Below are 12,923 nucleotides of genomic sequence, written 5' to 3' on the forward strand. Positions count from 1 at the left end.
TGGCAGATTTAAGTAGCTTTTCTTCTGTGATGCTATGTGCTTATTTTCTTTGCCTGAAATTTGAACTCTATTTTGGAAATGGTTCTAAGTATGAGGTTGGTATTTGAAAATCTCCATGAATCACTTAGTAACAAGTGACCACATGCTTTGCACTAAACTACTTTGAGGGTATTTTGCTAAAAATTGAATCCTAGGCTAATTGCAATTTCCTTCAAGTAAGAAAAAAAAAATCTTTCTTTCCAAACCAATTAACTTTGGTATGTTAGATGTAAAATGGTTGCCTAAAATAATCAAAGCATGAACTACTAGTTGTTTCCGGTCAAGTAGAGAAAGAAAGACATTTGACTTACTTTCCACCCCAGTAGAGTTTGGTTGTTATGACCAGGCTGGACCTCCTATATGTTGAACAAACACAGAGAGAAATATTTTAAAAATTGATGGTTATACTATTAAGTCATATTATTATTATAGCACTAGAAGTAACTTACTGTACCTCACATTTTGAAACTGGTGAAAGGATAAATTTGTTCATTCATGTCATTGAAATGTAAGGGCAAAGGGAAGATGATGACTGAGGACTTGAAGTCAGATCCTAGAGAAAGAGGTCTGAAGGGAAGGAAGCTTTACCTGGAAGACCCAGGAGAGGAAGGACCATGACAACACATAGGTGACTGGGTGGTAGCAAAGCCAAGGTGAGTGGTAGGCATGGAGAGTCAGGATGGAAAGTGAGAAGAGTAAGTAAAAGAAACTTAAAGGATGGACTGCTTTAGGAACTCAAATAGACAGCCACTAAATACTCACCAAGCACCTGACATAATTGATCATGAACTTTCCATACACCCCCTGCCAAAGACCATGGACCCTAGTGTCTCTGAATTATGACTCTTTCCAACCAATTGGAAAGAGTCATACAACCAATTGCCTTCACAGGAAAGTACCAACTACATGGAAATAGAATAAATTTAATCAATAAATATGAATACAATTTCTTCCCATTCAACTTCTTATTAATTCAAAATGCTATTTTAGGAAAACAACCCTAAAACCCTTAACTCAAACTTCCACCACTTTATTCCTAAGGGAATGAAAGGTGGAAATCTTGTCAGCAAATTCATTACCTCTTCAAAACCACACCCAAGGGCAGGAAATGAAATTGCACTATTGTGATTGTGGAATATGAACTATGTCTTGAGAACTATAGTCATATAATTTAAAATTGGGAGGTAGAGCTCAATACAATTTAATATCTCCAGGTGTATAATTTAATTGAACTGGCTGAGGGAAAAAAAGGCATTTGAGATTCAAAGGTTAAGACCAAACTTTGAGAGTATTTGAAATAAGGCGTTTATTAATTCCGTCAGCTGTAGAGTCAATGCCTGAAGCCCTTACACATTAAAGACTAGTATGATTAATGATAACCAATGGGGAATCATGGTGACAACTCTGATAACTTGGCTGCAACAAGAAAAATTTGTAGAAAATGTCAGTAACCCCATCCCACTGAAGTCAATTCCCTGAAAAGTAATTCAAACCACTAACAGAAGGTCTACAGAGATATACATCTGGAAATTACATACCCCAAAAGGGTGATTGCACTTTCCAAGTTAATCCATCAACCTTGTGATACCTAGTATAATAGCAATCTGCCATGGGGAAGTTGGGTCTCCTTCAGCAAGTGTTCTCAGAACGTCAACAAAAAGCTCTGGATGGAATCTTATTAAAAAAGGAGTGCAGCCTTCTGGATTATTCAGAGCAGCTGGTGCTGCAAGAGCCATGCATTCTACCCTTAGACCACCACAGACTTATTTTTCCCAAATTAGGCTTTCCATAAAATGTTTGGCCTCCATGGGTGTGCATACCAATATTTATGTTCAAATACAAGAGTAGACAACAACCCGATGAATTATCATGGACTTCAGGGGGGCCTCTAGAGCAGCTGTTCTGAGTGGATGAAGAATGATATTATGAAGATTTCACATTGATAAAGCACAGCTTTCAAGATTCTTTTGTTCGCCTTATCTCACTTTATCAGCACAATGCTCCGTGAACAGTTATGCCATCCATTTTACAGGTGGGTAAATCGAGGCACAGCATAGAGAAGTAACTTGCCCTGGACAAAACAGCTAGCAAGTGGTGGTCTTGGGACAAAAAGCCAAGCAGTTGAAACCTATGATGTTATGGTCTATCTTTTCAACAGCCTCAGGTGGGTGGCTGTGAACTGTTATGACCTGATGTCAATATCTGTATCTTGGGGATAGCCTGATTGAAAAGCATTTTGTGAAAGATGCATGTCAATCTATTTTCTACAAAATGTATGTAAAAAGTTTTGCAAAGTATGATGAGCGATGACCAAGTGTTCTGTGGATGCAGAGGGGAGAGAGTTACTGCAGCAAAGCTTCCCCTGCATCCTCAGGTGTACTCTGGCGGCCTGCACCTTGCTGTTGGTTTCACTGGATATTACTGGACCCATCTCCAATAATAAGTGTCTGTTATAGGTTGAATTTTGTCCCCCACGAAAGATATGCTAAAGCCCTGTCCCCCAGTACCTCAGAATGTGAGCTTATTTGGAAACAGGGCCACTGCAAATGTAATTAGTTAAATTAAGATGAGGTCATGCTGGAGTAAAGTGGGCCCTTTATCCAATACGACTAATGTCTTTATAAGACACACAAACACAAAAAGGGAGGATATCATATAATGACAGAGGCAGCATTGAACAGTTGCAGCTATAGTTCACAAAATGCTAAAATGCAGCAACCACTAGAAGCTGGGAAGAGGTAAGGAAGGATTCAGAAAGAGAATGCTCCTACCCAACTATTAATTTTGTACTTTTGGAACCCAGAACAGAGAGAATACATTACTGTTGTTTTAAGCCACCCAGTTTGTGGCACATGGTTACAACAGTCCTATTTGAGCAGTGATGGATGGGTCGACATTCTGAGTGAAATGGTAACTCAGGCAAGGTGGAGGACTGGGTGGGGATGTGAATCTTTTTCCGTATTTAAGGTTGAATACAATTTTCTCTTCACACTCTTACAGTCCCTGGAGTGGGGTAAGAGAGGAAGGGAAAGGGAGAAAGTAGGTCACCAAAGTTCATTTGTTCATATTTCCAGGAACTTCCGAGTTTCCATTTCCACTTATATTATAGAACTGTTATCTGTTATTTATTTGGCCATCAGCAGATCTTATACAAGGGCAGAAGTGAACGCCAACTCAACCAGTGGTCTTTGTTGGTCTTTGCCTGAGTCTGTACTCATGCTGGGAAAGAAATGGCTACTGGGGCTGACACATGTAGTGAAATGGAGGGGGTTTGCTGCTCCCCCCAACATTATAGCATCCCTCATTACTACTGGCTTTGCCTCTACAAGGTGATAGGATGCCCTGTAACCCCTCAAGCACAGCAGATGAAGCACTTTCTTGAATGTCCAGATAATAGGGCTCCTGGCACACGGGAGAGATCCTGGCTAATTGTGCTCAGACAAGAAAGTTTTGGGATATTTATCCCAAGGGTTTCTTGGGTCATCATTTCTTTGCATCCAGAGTTGTTAATAAGACGAAGAATGCACATAAAAACATGTATGGAGATAATTAGCATTCTGTGGCTGGCTTCCTTCACCAGATCAACACACAGGGCAGTCAAAAACCACGAAATGCCACTTTATTTTATACACAATTATCTCATGAACATCCTCTGCTCAACCCATGGTAATTCATTGTGATCAATGACAAGTTAATTTTTGAACTGCAAGTAGTGAGCTCGCTAATATTTACTTTCAAAGCACTGTAAATTATTTCTTTACTAAGAACTGAATTTTCTGACAGTCTTTTTGGTCGCTTGTCATACAACTTTATTTTCTCTTCTCTGGTACAAAATAGTAACAGTCTTTTTAAAAGGCTATTAAATGAGTATGGTGAACACATTACCTCCAGCCTTTCTTCTTGATGATGCTCCCCAGAATCACTTCAGCCCTGGAAGGGAAACAGATAATGTCTCAGGATATAGTATCCTGGAAATGCAAGAGTCAATCCAAACCACCAGATCCCTTCCTTGTTTGAACTGTCAGTGCCTACATGTCCCCAAAATAGAAGCCACTCTCGGTTGGTAGCACAGTTTCTGCTGTTTCTGCTTGTGCCTGCAGAATCCTGCTCCCGGAGCATTCCAGAAGCACCTGCCAAATCCTGACACTCTGGCAGAGGAGAACGCCTGTGGTCCTGATACTAGGAAGCAGTGGAGTCATTTGGCAGTTTGGTGTTTTTGAACCGCTGATACTATATGTAACTGTCTAGGTTGGTGGTATTCAAAGGGAGTCGAGGGTTTCTTTCTGATGGCCATGGTCTCCGATTGTGACCAGAGAGGATAGTGAGACCTCATGCTTTTCAGACAGAAAATACTGACTCCCAGGCGATCTTGCAGGGTTAAAGAACCCATGTGTGGCTTTAGATGTCCCAAAGCCACGGCTGCAGGTGCAGTGGCCTACAGAAAGAATGTTCTGGGTTCGAGTGACAAGAGTTGTCAGAAGAGCAGGATATACGAAGTCACAGGGGACTGTCCTTCCTGCCAGTGATGCTGGTCGTGGAGAGTTAAGACTCTCTCTCCATCTTCTCCCCCTCCACCTACCCCAGCTGGGACCCAAGCTTAAGGATACTAAAACTTTCTTCTAGGTTCCTCCCAGTCAGACCAACATTGTGAGAAGCAGGTGGGCTCTCAGAGGCTTTGTGAATGGAGACCTCAATGTAATCAGCACACTGTCCATTAGCATCCTACAGAGCAAATCATCACTAATTGTGATTTGTCTTAGCTGAAAAGTCCTGTCTTTGTTGGAGTATAGCTGCTAAGTCACTTCAGTCGTGTCTGACTCTGTGTGACTCCCATAGACGGCAGCCCACCAGGCTCCCCCATTCCTGGGATTCTCCAGGCAAGAGCACTGGAGTGGGTTGCCATTTCCTTCTCCAATGCATGAAAGTGAAAAGTGAAAGTGAAAGTGAAGTCGTGTCCGACTCTTAGCGACCCCATGGACTGCAGCCTTCCAGGCCCCTCTGTCCATGAGATTTTCCAGGCAAGAGTACTGGAGTGGGTTGCCATTGCCTGGCAATAAACCCTGAGATGGGTTAGCTGGGGAGCACGAACCAAGGAGACACACACTGACATTACCTCAGGGTTCCTTCCCCCTGTCTCTCCTGCAACCTGCACTTCACAGTGGGAACCTATCTCATTACACACTGACCAACAATCAATAATTAATCAGGACCGATTATCCTTCACAACAGGAATACAAACAGAACTCTAACAGACTTGTTAATCACTCCCTCTTTTTCAGCTTTAGCCCCATTTGGTAATAAGCAGGATTCAACAAAAGAAGAAAACGCTGAGATAAAGTAGGAAAACATCAAGGATGTGGGCTCTGAACCTGCCTGATAGTCCTTGAACATAGCCCTGCCCTTGAAAAGGAGGAAACCCAGGCTAGCAAAATGCACTTTTATCAAGCAGGGATGAACTTGATTCAGCAGTTTGTTATTCTCATCCAGAAGGGGAGGAATTAAGCAGGTGATTATGCTCCTCAGTCCTGTTAGAGAATTGCAGAGCTGCTCCAGTAGCAGTTTAGATGTTTAGTTTCTTTTCTGCATCGGTGTTCATAGCAGGAGGCCAAGGCGGCCACGTCTGTTGAATGTGCTTATTGTGTGGGACCAGAGGGTGTGGACACTGAAGGCACAGTACCCATGTGCTTCGACTTATCACTGAGCCCTGTCCTGGAGCTCTAAACCTGTTCTAGGGTCCAGAAGAAGGTTGTAGCCAGCTGTGACTTCTCCAGAAAAAGAAGTGAGGCCTCTTCGCAGCCCTGTCTGTCCTCAGCGTAGAGCCTGAAATGCCCTCTTATAAAAGATATTTGGTTTCTTGGCATCTCTGGGAATCCCTCCTTTAATCTCTGCTTCCCTGCAGAGAGGGTGTGCCTGTTCTTCTCAAGGTTGAGGAGCTATGTGGGGTGGTTATAAAACGAAAGACTAGCTTTGGAAAAACCATGCTGGAATCTGCTCCCTTATATTAATTACATTCAGCTAATATTTATGGGGTTCCACTGTGACCACTCTGGTCACAACCACTTCTGCCCCTCAAGAACTGACAGACTGCGGCAATCGCTTCCAGTCCTTTCTTCCTACAGGGACCAGGGGTGGGAAGGTCTGGGTGGGCAGAGGGGTTCAGAGATGGTCAATAGCCCCAGTTCTGGTGGAGGTAGGTAAAGGAGGGAAGAAAAGCAATGGCATCAGCCTGTGTGGGAAGGACAGACCCTTCTCACCAATGTGTCAGCAACGGTCTGGGGGGAGTCTCTGGGGCCCAGAACTGAGACATGAGAGAGGCATCAGGCACTGACTTACTTTCCAGCGGCGTAGACCTCGGCTGTATCAAAGAGATTCACTCCGCTCTCATATGCGATCGTCATCAGCCGTTCAGCAACCTGCAAGAGGATGTGAAGGTCAGTCGGAAAAGCCAAATGCTTTACAAGCCTGGGAAGCAACTTGGACTCCTCTGGTGGTCTTTAAGAACATGGAAGTCTCACAGACCAGTTTTATTTTTCTCAGTTGTATTAAAGAAAGAAAGATAAAAAGAAGATCCAACCAGCCTGAAGATGGTGAAATCACCCCTTCCCTCAGACCTATACTGGGCACTGAGGGATTTCCTTCAGTGCTGAGAATACCCAGCCACCGGGACCACAGTGAGGCGGAGGGACTTGTGTTTCTCACTCTGCTTGGAACACCTGGTTTGACAACATTCTCTGTGGCACTGGAATCTCTCTGACCAAGATGGTCGTTTGTATCCCTGGTGACTTCATTTCTCGTCTTTCTCTTTTTCCCAAGCCAATAGGTTCTGGCAGTTGGGTAACTCTTGACCTGAAAGCTTGTGCCTTTTTTTTCCCCTGGAGGCTTTGCAGACTGTGCTGATGAACCAAAAGTTAGACAGAGCTGGGACTGCTGGAAAGCTCCTGTCAGCTCAGCACAGCCCCAGGCACAGTCACAGAGTGGCCACCAGCCATAGACACTACATGGAGAGGAAAGGCTGAGCGCACCAGCTCCTCACAGGTCAGCTTGAGACTGCCAGGCTCCTCGCTCCTTCCTTCGTGCTGCTGAACACGAGTGGCAAGTATGACAAAAGAGCATGGTGAGCAGCTATAAACTACACCTTGAGGGATGGTTCTGGAGGGACAGCAATAAACAATGCTGGAGAAAGGACAGTTTTTCATTTTGTTGATAGACTTATTAGTCAACTGAAAAATTACACACCTCACAAATAATTGAAATTGATTTTTACATTATGCTTTTCATTGTGGGCTAAGGGTGCTTCACCAGTATTTCCAAGATAATCTCTTTTCCTATTTTTTCTTTTAAGTGACATACCAAGAAAACTGTCAGGCTAGCACAATGCAAATCCTTTAGAATAGCAGCTAAAATGTTATTGTGTGTGTACTTAGTCTTGTCCGAATCTTTGTGACGCCATGGACTGTAGCCCGCCAGGCTCCTCTGTCCTTGGAATTTCCCAGGCAAGAATACTGGAGTGGGTTGCCATTGCTTCCTCCAGGGGATTTACCTGACCCAGAATTGAACCCATGTCTCCTGCATCTGCTGCACTGGCTGGCAGATTCTTTACCACTGAGCCACCTGAGAAGCCTATTATTACTGCTTCTAATTTGGCACCATTACGACGTTTTTCCTAAGTATAAATTAAAATTTAAGACAGTATAGCTTTTCATACCATAATTGCCATATATATATATATACACACACAATATATGAATATTGTATATATATACACACACACATTTTTTTTTTTTTTTCCAGCTGGGTAGTACAGGATGCGGGATCAAACCCGAGCCCCTGCAACTGAAGCATGGAGTCTTAACCACTAGGCTGCCAGGGAAGTCTCATGCCCTATACTGTAGAGATTATTGCCCTTGTATTGTATATCATCCCTGTGTTATGTCATACGTCATACTAATGGATTATTATTAGGAAATGTGTATAATAAATCTCATCCAGGGAGAAATTTTAAGATGTAGGATCTTGGATGGAGAGCTGAACTAAATGATAAGACATTTCCCAATCATGAGATCTGACGATCTGAACATGGAATAAAGGAAATCATAGGACCAAGTCAGAGGACCAGTGTCTGAGCTTGGGTGTACCACTTACTAGATAAAGGCATGCATGCTCAGTAGCTTCAGTCATGGCCAACTCTTTGCGACCCCGAAAGACTGTAGCCAGCCAGGCCGTCTATGGGATTTCCCAGGTAAGAATACTGGAGTGGGTTGCTATGCTCTCCTCTAATCTTCCTAACCCAGGGATCAAACCTGCATCTCCTTCATCTCCTGCATTGCAGGAGGATTCTTTATCACTGAGCCATCAGGGAAGCCCCTATTAGATAAATACATGTTGGCAAATCATTTGACCTCTCTATATTTCAGTTTCATCATATGCAAAATGCGGATGCTTCTGTCCTGCCCTCTAGGGAACCTGCAGATCTCAAAGGAAGCTGACCTTACCTCCCTCCACGGAGGGCCTGGAGGGCCTAACGTGGTTCAGGGAAGGTCATGTGACACATTTGGGCCAACAAAATGTGAGAGGAGACTGACTGAGGACTTATGGGGACATTTTTCCTTGTTCTTACAGTGTTTCTATAAGCAACACTTTCCCTGGAGTTACTTTTCTAACTGAGATCTAGAATGCCTGCCACTATCTTACTATTTTGTATGGATGAAGCTGACATACAAAGGAACACAGGGTCAGGAGAATCACTAGGAAATGCAACAGAGGCTCTGATTGAGTCAACCTGGAAGCTTGCTCCAACTCTGCATTTCTAATTTGAAAATAAAAATAGTTTTTTCCCTTATTTGTTTAGCCAGTGTGAATTGGATTTACTGTTACCTGCAATTGAAAGAAGCCTAACAGCATTCCTGCCAAGTGGCTATTCAATAAATGGCTGAACTCACACAGTAATGGGGACATCACCACCTCCCAAGGTGGCACTGATAATGATCTCACTCAGCATATTAAGGTTAGTACCAGCTTTGTGCCTCCACTGCCTCATGGAAATAGTTTAACTTGACCAGTTCAGCTGTGGGAGTGACTGTGGTCTGGCTGTGTTTCCTGTCTTCCTTGCTGGCAATGTCTCTGTTGGGCCCTGGGGAAGAGCCACAGCTGCTCTCCAGAAGGACAATAGCTATTTGTCTGGTCTGCATTGAGGTGAAAGTCTCTGCAGTCATTCACAACAGCTTTATTGTGTAGCTTTTAGAATCATAATTTTAAAATGATTTGTTTCAGAGGCTGGCCCTTCGTACTCTGACCTGGGCAAGCTGGGCTCATTGCAGCAGAGAGCAGACACTATCAAGGGCAGAGCAAAGATGAAGAGGGGAATAATATGCTTACAGTTGACTCCTCTGCTCTGAAAGGGAAGGTGTGTTTGTCTTTTTCCGCTCCAAGTACCATACCAGCCAGTAAGAGGTTATGCACACGCAAGATACAGTGGATTATTGACTTTAGACCTCCCTCCTTCCTTATCACTTATTTTGCATCTGATTGAAGTCTGCATCCGCTTTGATGTCTGTGCACTTGCCTCTGTGCTGCCTCAGTTCTCCTTTCCTGAGATGGCCCTGGAGTGGATCTGGTGATGACCACCCTGGTCCTCCTTTAGAACTCAAGGAAATATTTCCCCAGCTCTTAGGAATGCTGTCATCAGAAAGCAGTTGGCTAACGTGAGTCACCTAGCCCAGGGACAGACGTGCCTGCCAGGGCAGCCTCTGTCCAATGACTGGTCATACAAGGGATATAAATACTCCTCTTGCCCCAACTTGGGACAACTCTGCAGGGCCATCTGAGCTTCAGAGATCTCCATGGAGTCAGCTGAGGTCACTGCTGAGACTGCATCACAGCCCAGCTTCCTAATAACTGTTCTGCAGGCTAATTTCCACCTCAAGTCTGCTTCCCAAGTACTCTTCACTGTAACAAGCCCTTCGTGATGACCTACCTATGCCCAATACTGGGAACAGGCATTCAGATAGATAAAGATAAGAAGATAAGTCCCCTCCCTATGGATCTATTAAATAACAGGGTGACCTTGTGAGCTGTGGAAAAGACCCTTTATCTCCCTAAATGTCTCCTTAGGAATGGTAGTAAGAACTACCTTTAAAAGAGCTTGTCTTGTGTCAGGCACCAGGCTGAGCCCTTCATTAATCTTAGGGGCTATCATCTGCATTTTACTGATGTGGCAACTGTTGGTAAAAGTAAATGTTAACAAATCTAGTTAATGCAGAGTGAGTTGAAGCCCAGTGAGTATATCCACTTAGATGCACTGTCCCTGACTCCTCAGTGGTATCAAGGAAGCCAAGGAAGGATTGGAGGGACCTGAGGGGTTTCTTCAGGGAAGTTGTTGGTACTCAACACCTCCATAGCTCACTTATGCCATGAAAGTAATCATTAAAGGCAATGGTCAGAACTATCATTTTGATAAGAATCATTCTGAATATGTAAATGAAGGTGTAAAGGAGTGCTGTAGTGAATACGATTGTTATAGGTCCCATTTATTTAGTGTCTGCAACCTACTAGCCAGAGGGCTATATAAATGTCTGACATGCATAACATGGTTAATATTTTCAACAGAACTTCCCATTTTGCATATGAAAAAATGAGGAACAGAGGTTGAATTAACTTGCCCAAGTCTGGGTGACCCAGTTTTCCTAAGACTGAGAAATACTAAAATGGGAACAATGCAAACTGGGACCAGTTGGTCTAGGTGAAGCTAAAACACATATGTATACACATGCCAGCAATAAAATCTTTTCATAAAGTTACTAAACACTAATTCCAAAATTGATTGTCCTCTAATTATTGAGCTTGCTCATTTAGTAGATTGACAGCTTCAAGGGCTATTAATACTCTAAATGTGAAAAATATAGGAAGCAAGATAAAGCGGAAAATAATCTCTGAGTCAATCTTAGTCATTTCCAGTGATTAAAATATTATCCTTTTAAAATACTAGAATCTCAGAAACTGTATTGTGAAATATAGTTTGCTCTGCATTTTCTATGATCAGCATAATTGAAGACAAAAGTAACTCACCTCATCTGAAATTTGACCTCCAAATGTCACCCATGTTCCTGAAAAAGAATAAATATTTGCATGTTATTCATAATTATTCTTCTAATATTGCGCATTAAGGAAAACACTTTTCTTACATCGGAGCTACTTCAGTAGGTTGCTCATCAAGGTACCTGGACAGGAAGTTCTGCCCATCCTCCTTCTATCACTAAGTTCCCCAGCAGGGATCTGCATCCCTTTGCTTGTCTTTTCTTCATTTAAAGGCCCAGTATATGCTAGTATCAGCCCTGTCTACTAAAAGCTTTTTCTTCTGACTTAGGACCATATATGTTGCTGTGTAAGAAGGCAGTGCTGCAAGCCTGCATCCACTGCACACTCATTTTCATTCCACTTGGCTAAGAAGTTAGCACTTCTGAAAGGGAAGGGAAGACCTTTGGTCAAATTTTCCTTGCCTTTGCCTCTGGTGAGGGACTCTATTTTGTGTTCTCTATTCCCTTTCAAAAGGAACCCTCTCAGAGGTTCTTGCATCCCCACTTCCAAGCTGCAAGGGGTGACAGTTAAGCTTTTTCCTCTCTTATGACCTGCCACTCCAGAATGGAAATTCCCATTGGCTTTGGGGTGGGATAGAGGCAGTAGCTGCTGAGTGAGGTTCGGGAAGGCGAGCAGGAGAGGCACATAACCAGTTGCCAAAGATCTGCGTTTGTAAAGCAAGAGAGAATCAGGCACTGAGTGGGCTATTGCCTCTCGGGTCTATAGTCACCTGACTCATTCATAATTCTCTCCTTGATCCCCTCTTTTTTTTTTTTTTTTGAGCTCTAATTACCTGCCAGGCAAAGGCACTGCACTCATGTGCTCAGTATAGTGAGGTGATTGACCTAGTTCCTCTGTTCCAAGAGCTCACAACTGACAACTGCTGTCATTTAGTTGCTAAGTCATTGTCTGACTCTTTGTGACCCTGTGGACTGTAGCCCACTGGGCTCCTCTGTCCATGGGGTTTTCCAGGCAAGAATACTGGAGTGGGTTACCCTTTCCTTCTCCAGGGGATCTTCCTGACTGAGGGCTCAAACTCACATCTCCTGCGTTGGCAGGAGGATTCTTTACCACGGAGTCACCTGGGAAGCCATCACAGTTGACAAATGATATGATGAAGGCAAATACAAGGCGGGAGGGGAAGGAGTGCTCTACTCTGACTGGAAAGAGGTGGCCCTCAAGAAAGACTTCTGAGAAGAGGTTGAGTCTCAAAGGAAGTGGATTAATGAAGAAGGGAGGAACAGGCATTCCAGGCACAGGTAAGAGTGCAGGCGAGGCAGGTGAGTAGAACACTTGAGTGGGCTGATGAGCTGTGGCGTGGGCTTCTGCGCCAGGTGAGGGAACACGATGTGGGGAGGGAGGGGTGACAGGAGGTGACTGGGCGCACTTCATATTTGGGGGCAACAAAGAAATGTTGTTGGAAACTTATGTTCTGCAATAACAGGATAGCTACCATTTATGGAACATCTTCCAAATGCCAATAATACACTGAGAAACATGCATACTTTCATCACTACGAATTTTAACAAACTTACAAGGTAATTTTATTATCCCAATTTCTAGATGATGACTCTAGCTAGCATCAACCAGACTAATAAGTGATATACTCAGGATTCCCCACATGTGCTGGGCTTCGAGGAGGTTATCTTTCTCACCGCATTTTGCCACCTCATCAGTAAATTTCCAAAATTAATTATGGTATTTGGATTCATACCCCCATAGAAGCATGTTGATGTAACTGTACCTTTTTTCTTCTTAGTTCTTAGGGACTAAACAAAGGGAGGATATATATTATTTTACTGGTACTCTCT

At 43.4% G+C, this 12,923-nt stretch overlaps 1 protein-coding gene across 2 annotated transcripts in view; it reads right to left on the reverse strand.

Moving 5' to 3' along the window:
• The window catches only part of KCNAB1 (potassium voltage-gated channel subfamily A member regulatory beta subunit 1), a 447,445-nt gene that overhangs the window by 72,900 nt on the left and 361,622 nt on the right, over positions 1–12,923 (reverse strand). For both annotated transcript variants that reach the window (XM_005675408.3, XM_005675409.3), the window contains exons 3-6: positions 11,104–11,141; positions 6,373–6,452; positions 3,925–3,969; positions 351–395 (exon numbers count right to left, since the gene is read on the reverse strand). In XM_005675408.3, coding sequence (XP_005675465.1) covers positions 351–395; positions 3,925–3,969; positions 6,373–6,452; positions 11,104–11,141 — 208 coding nt within the window. The remainder of the gene's footprint in view (positions 1–350; positions 396–3,924; positions 3,970–6,372; positions 6,453–11,103; positions 11,142–12,923) is intronic.

The sequence above is a fragment of the Capra hircus genome, chromosome 1 (assembly GCF_001704415.2).
Source record: "Capra hircus breed San Clemente chromosome 1, ASM170441v1, whole genome shotgun sequence".
NCBI classification, from domain to species: Eukaryota; Metazoa; Chordata; class Mammalia; order Artiodactyla; family Bovidae; genus Capra; species Capra hircus.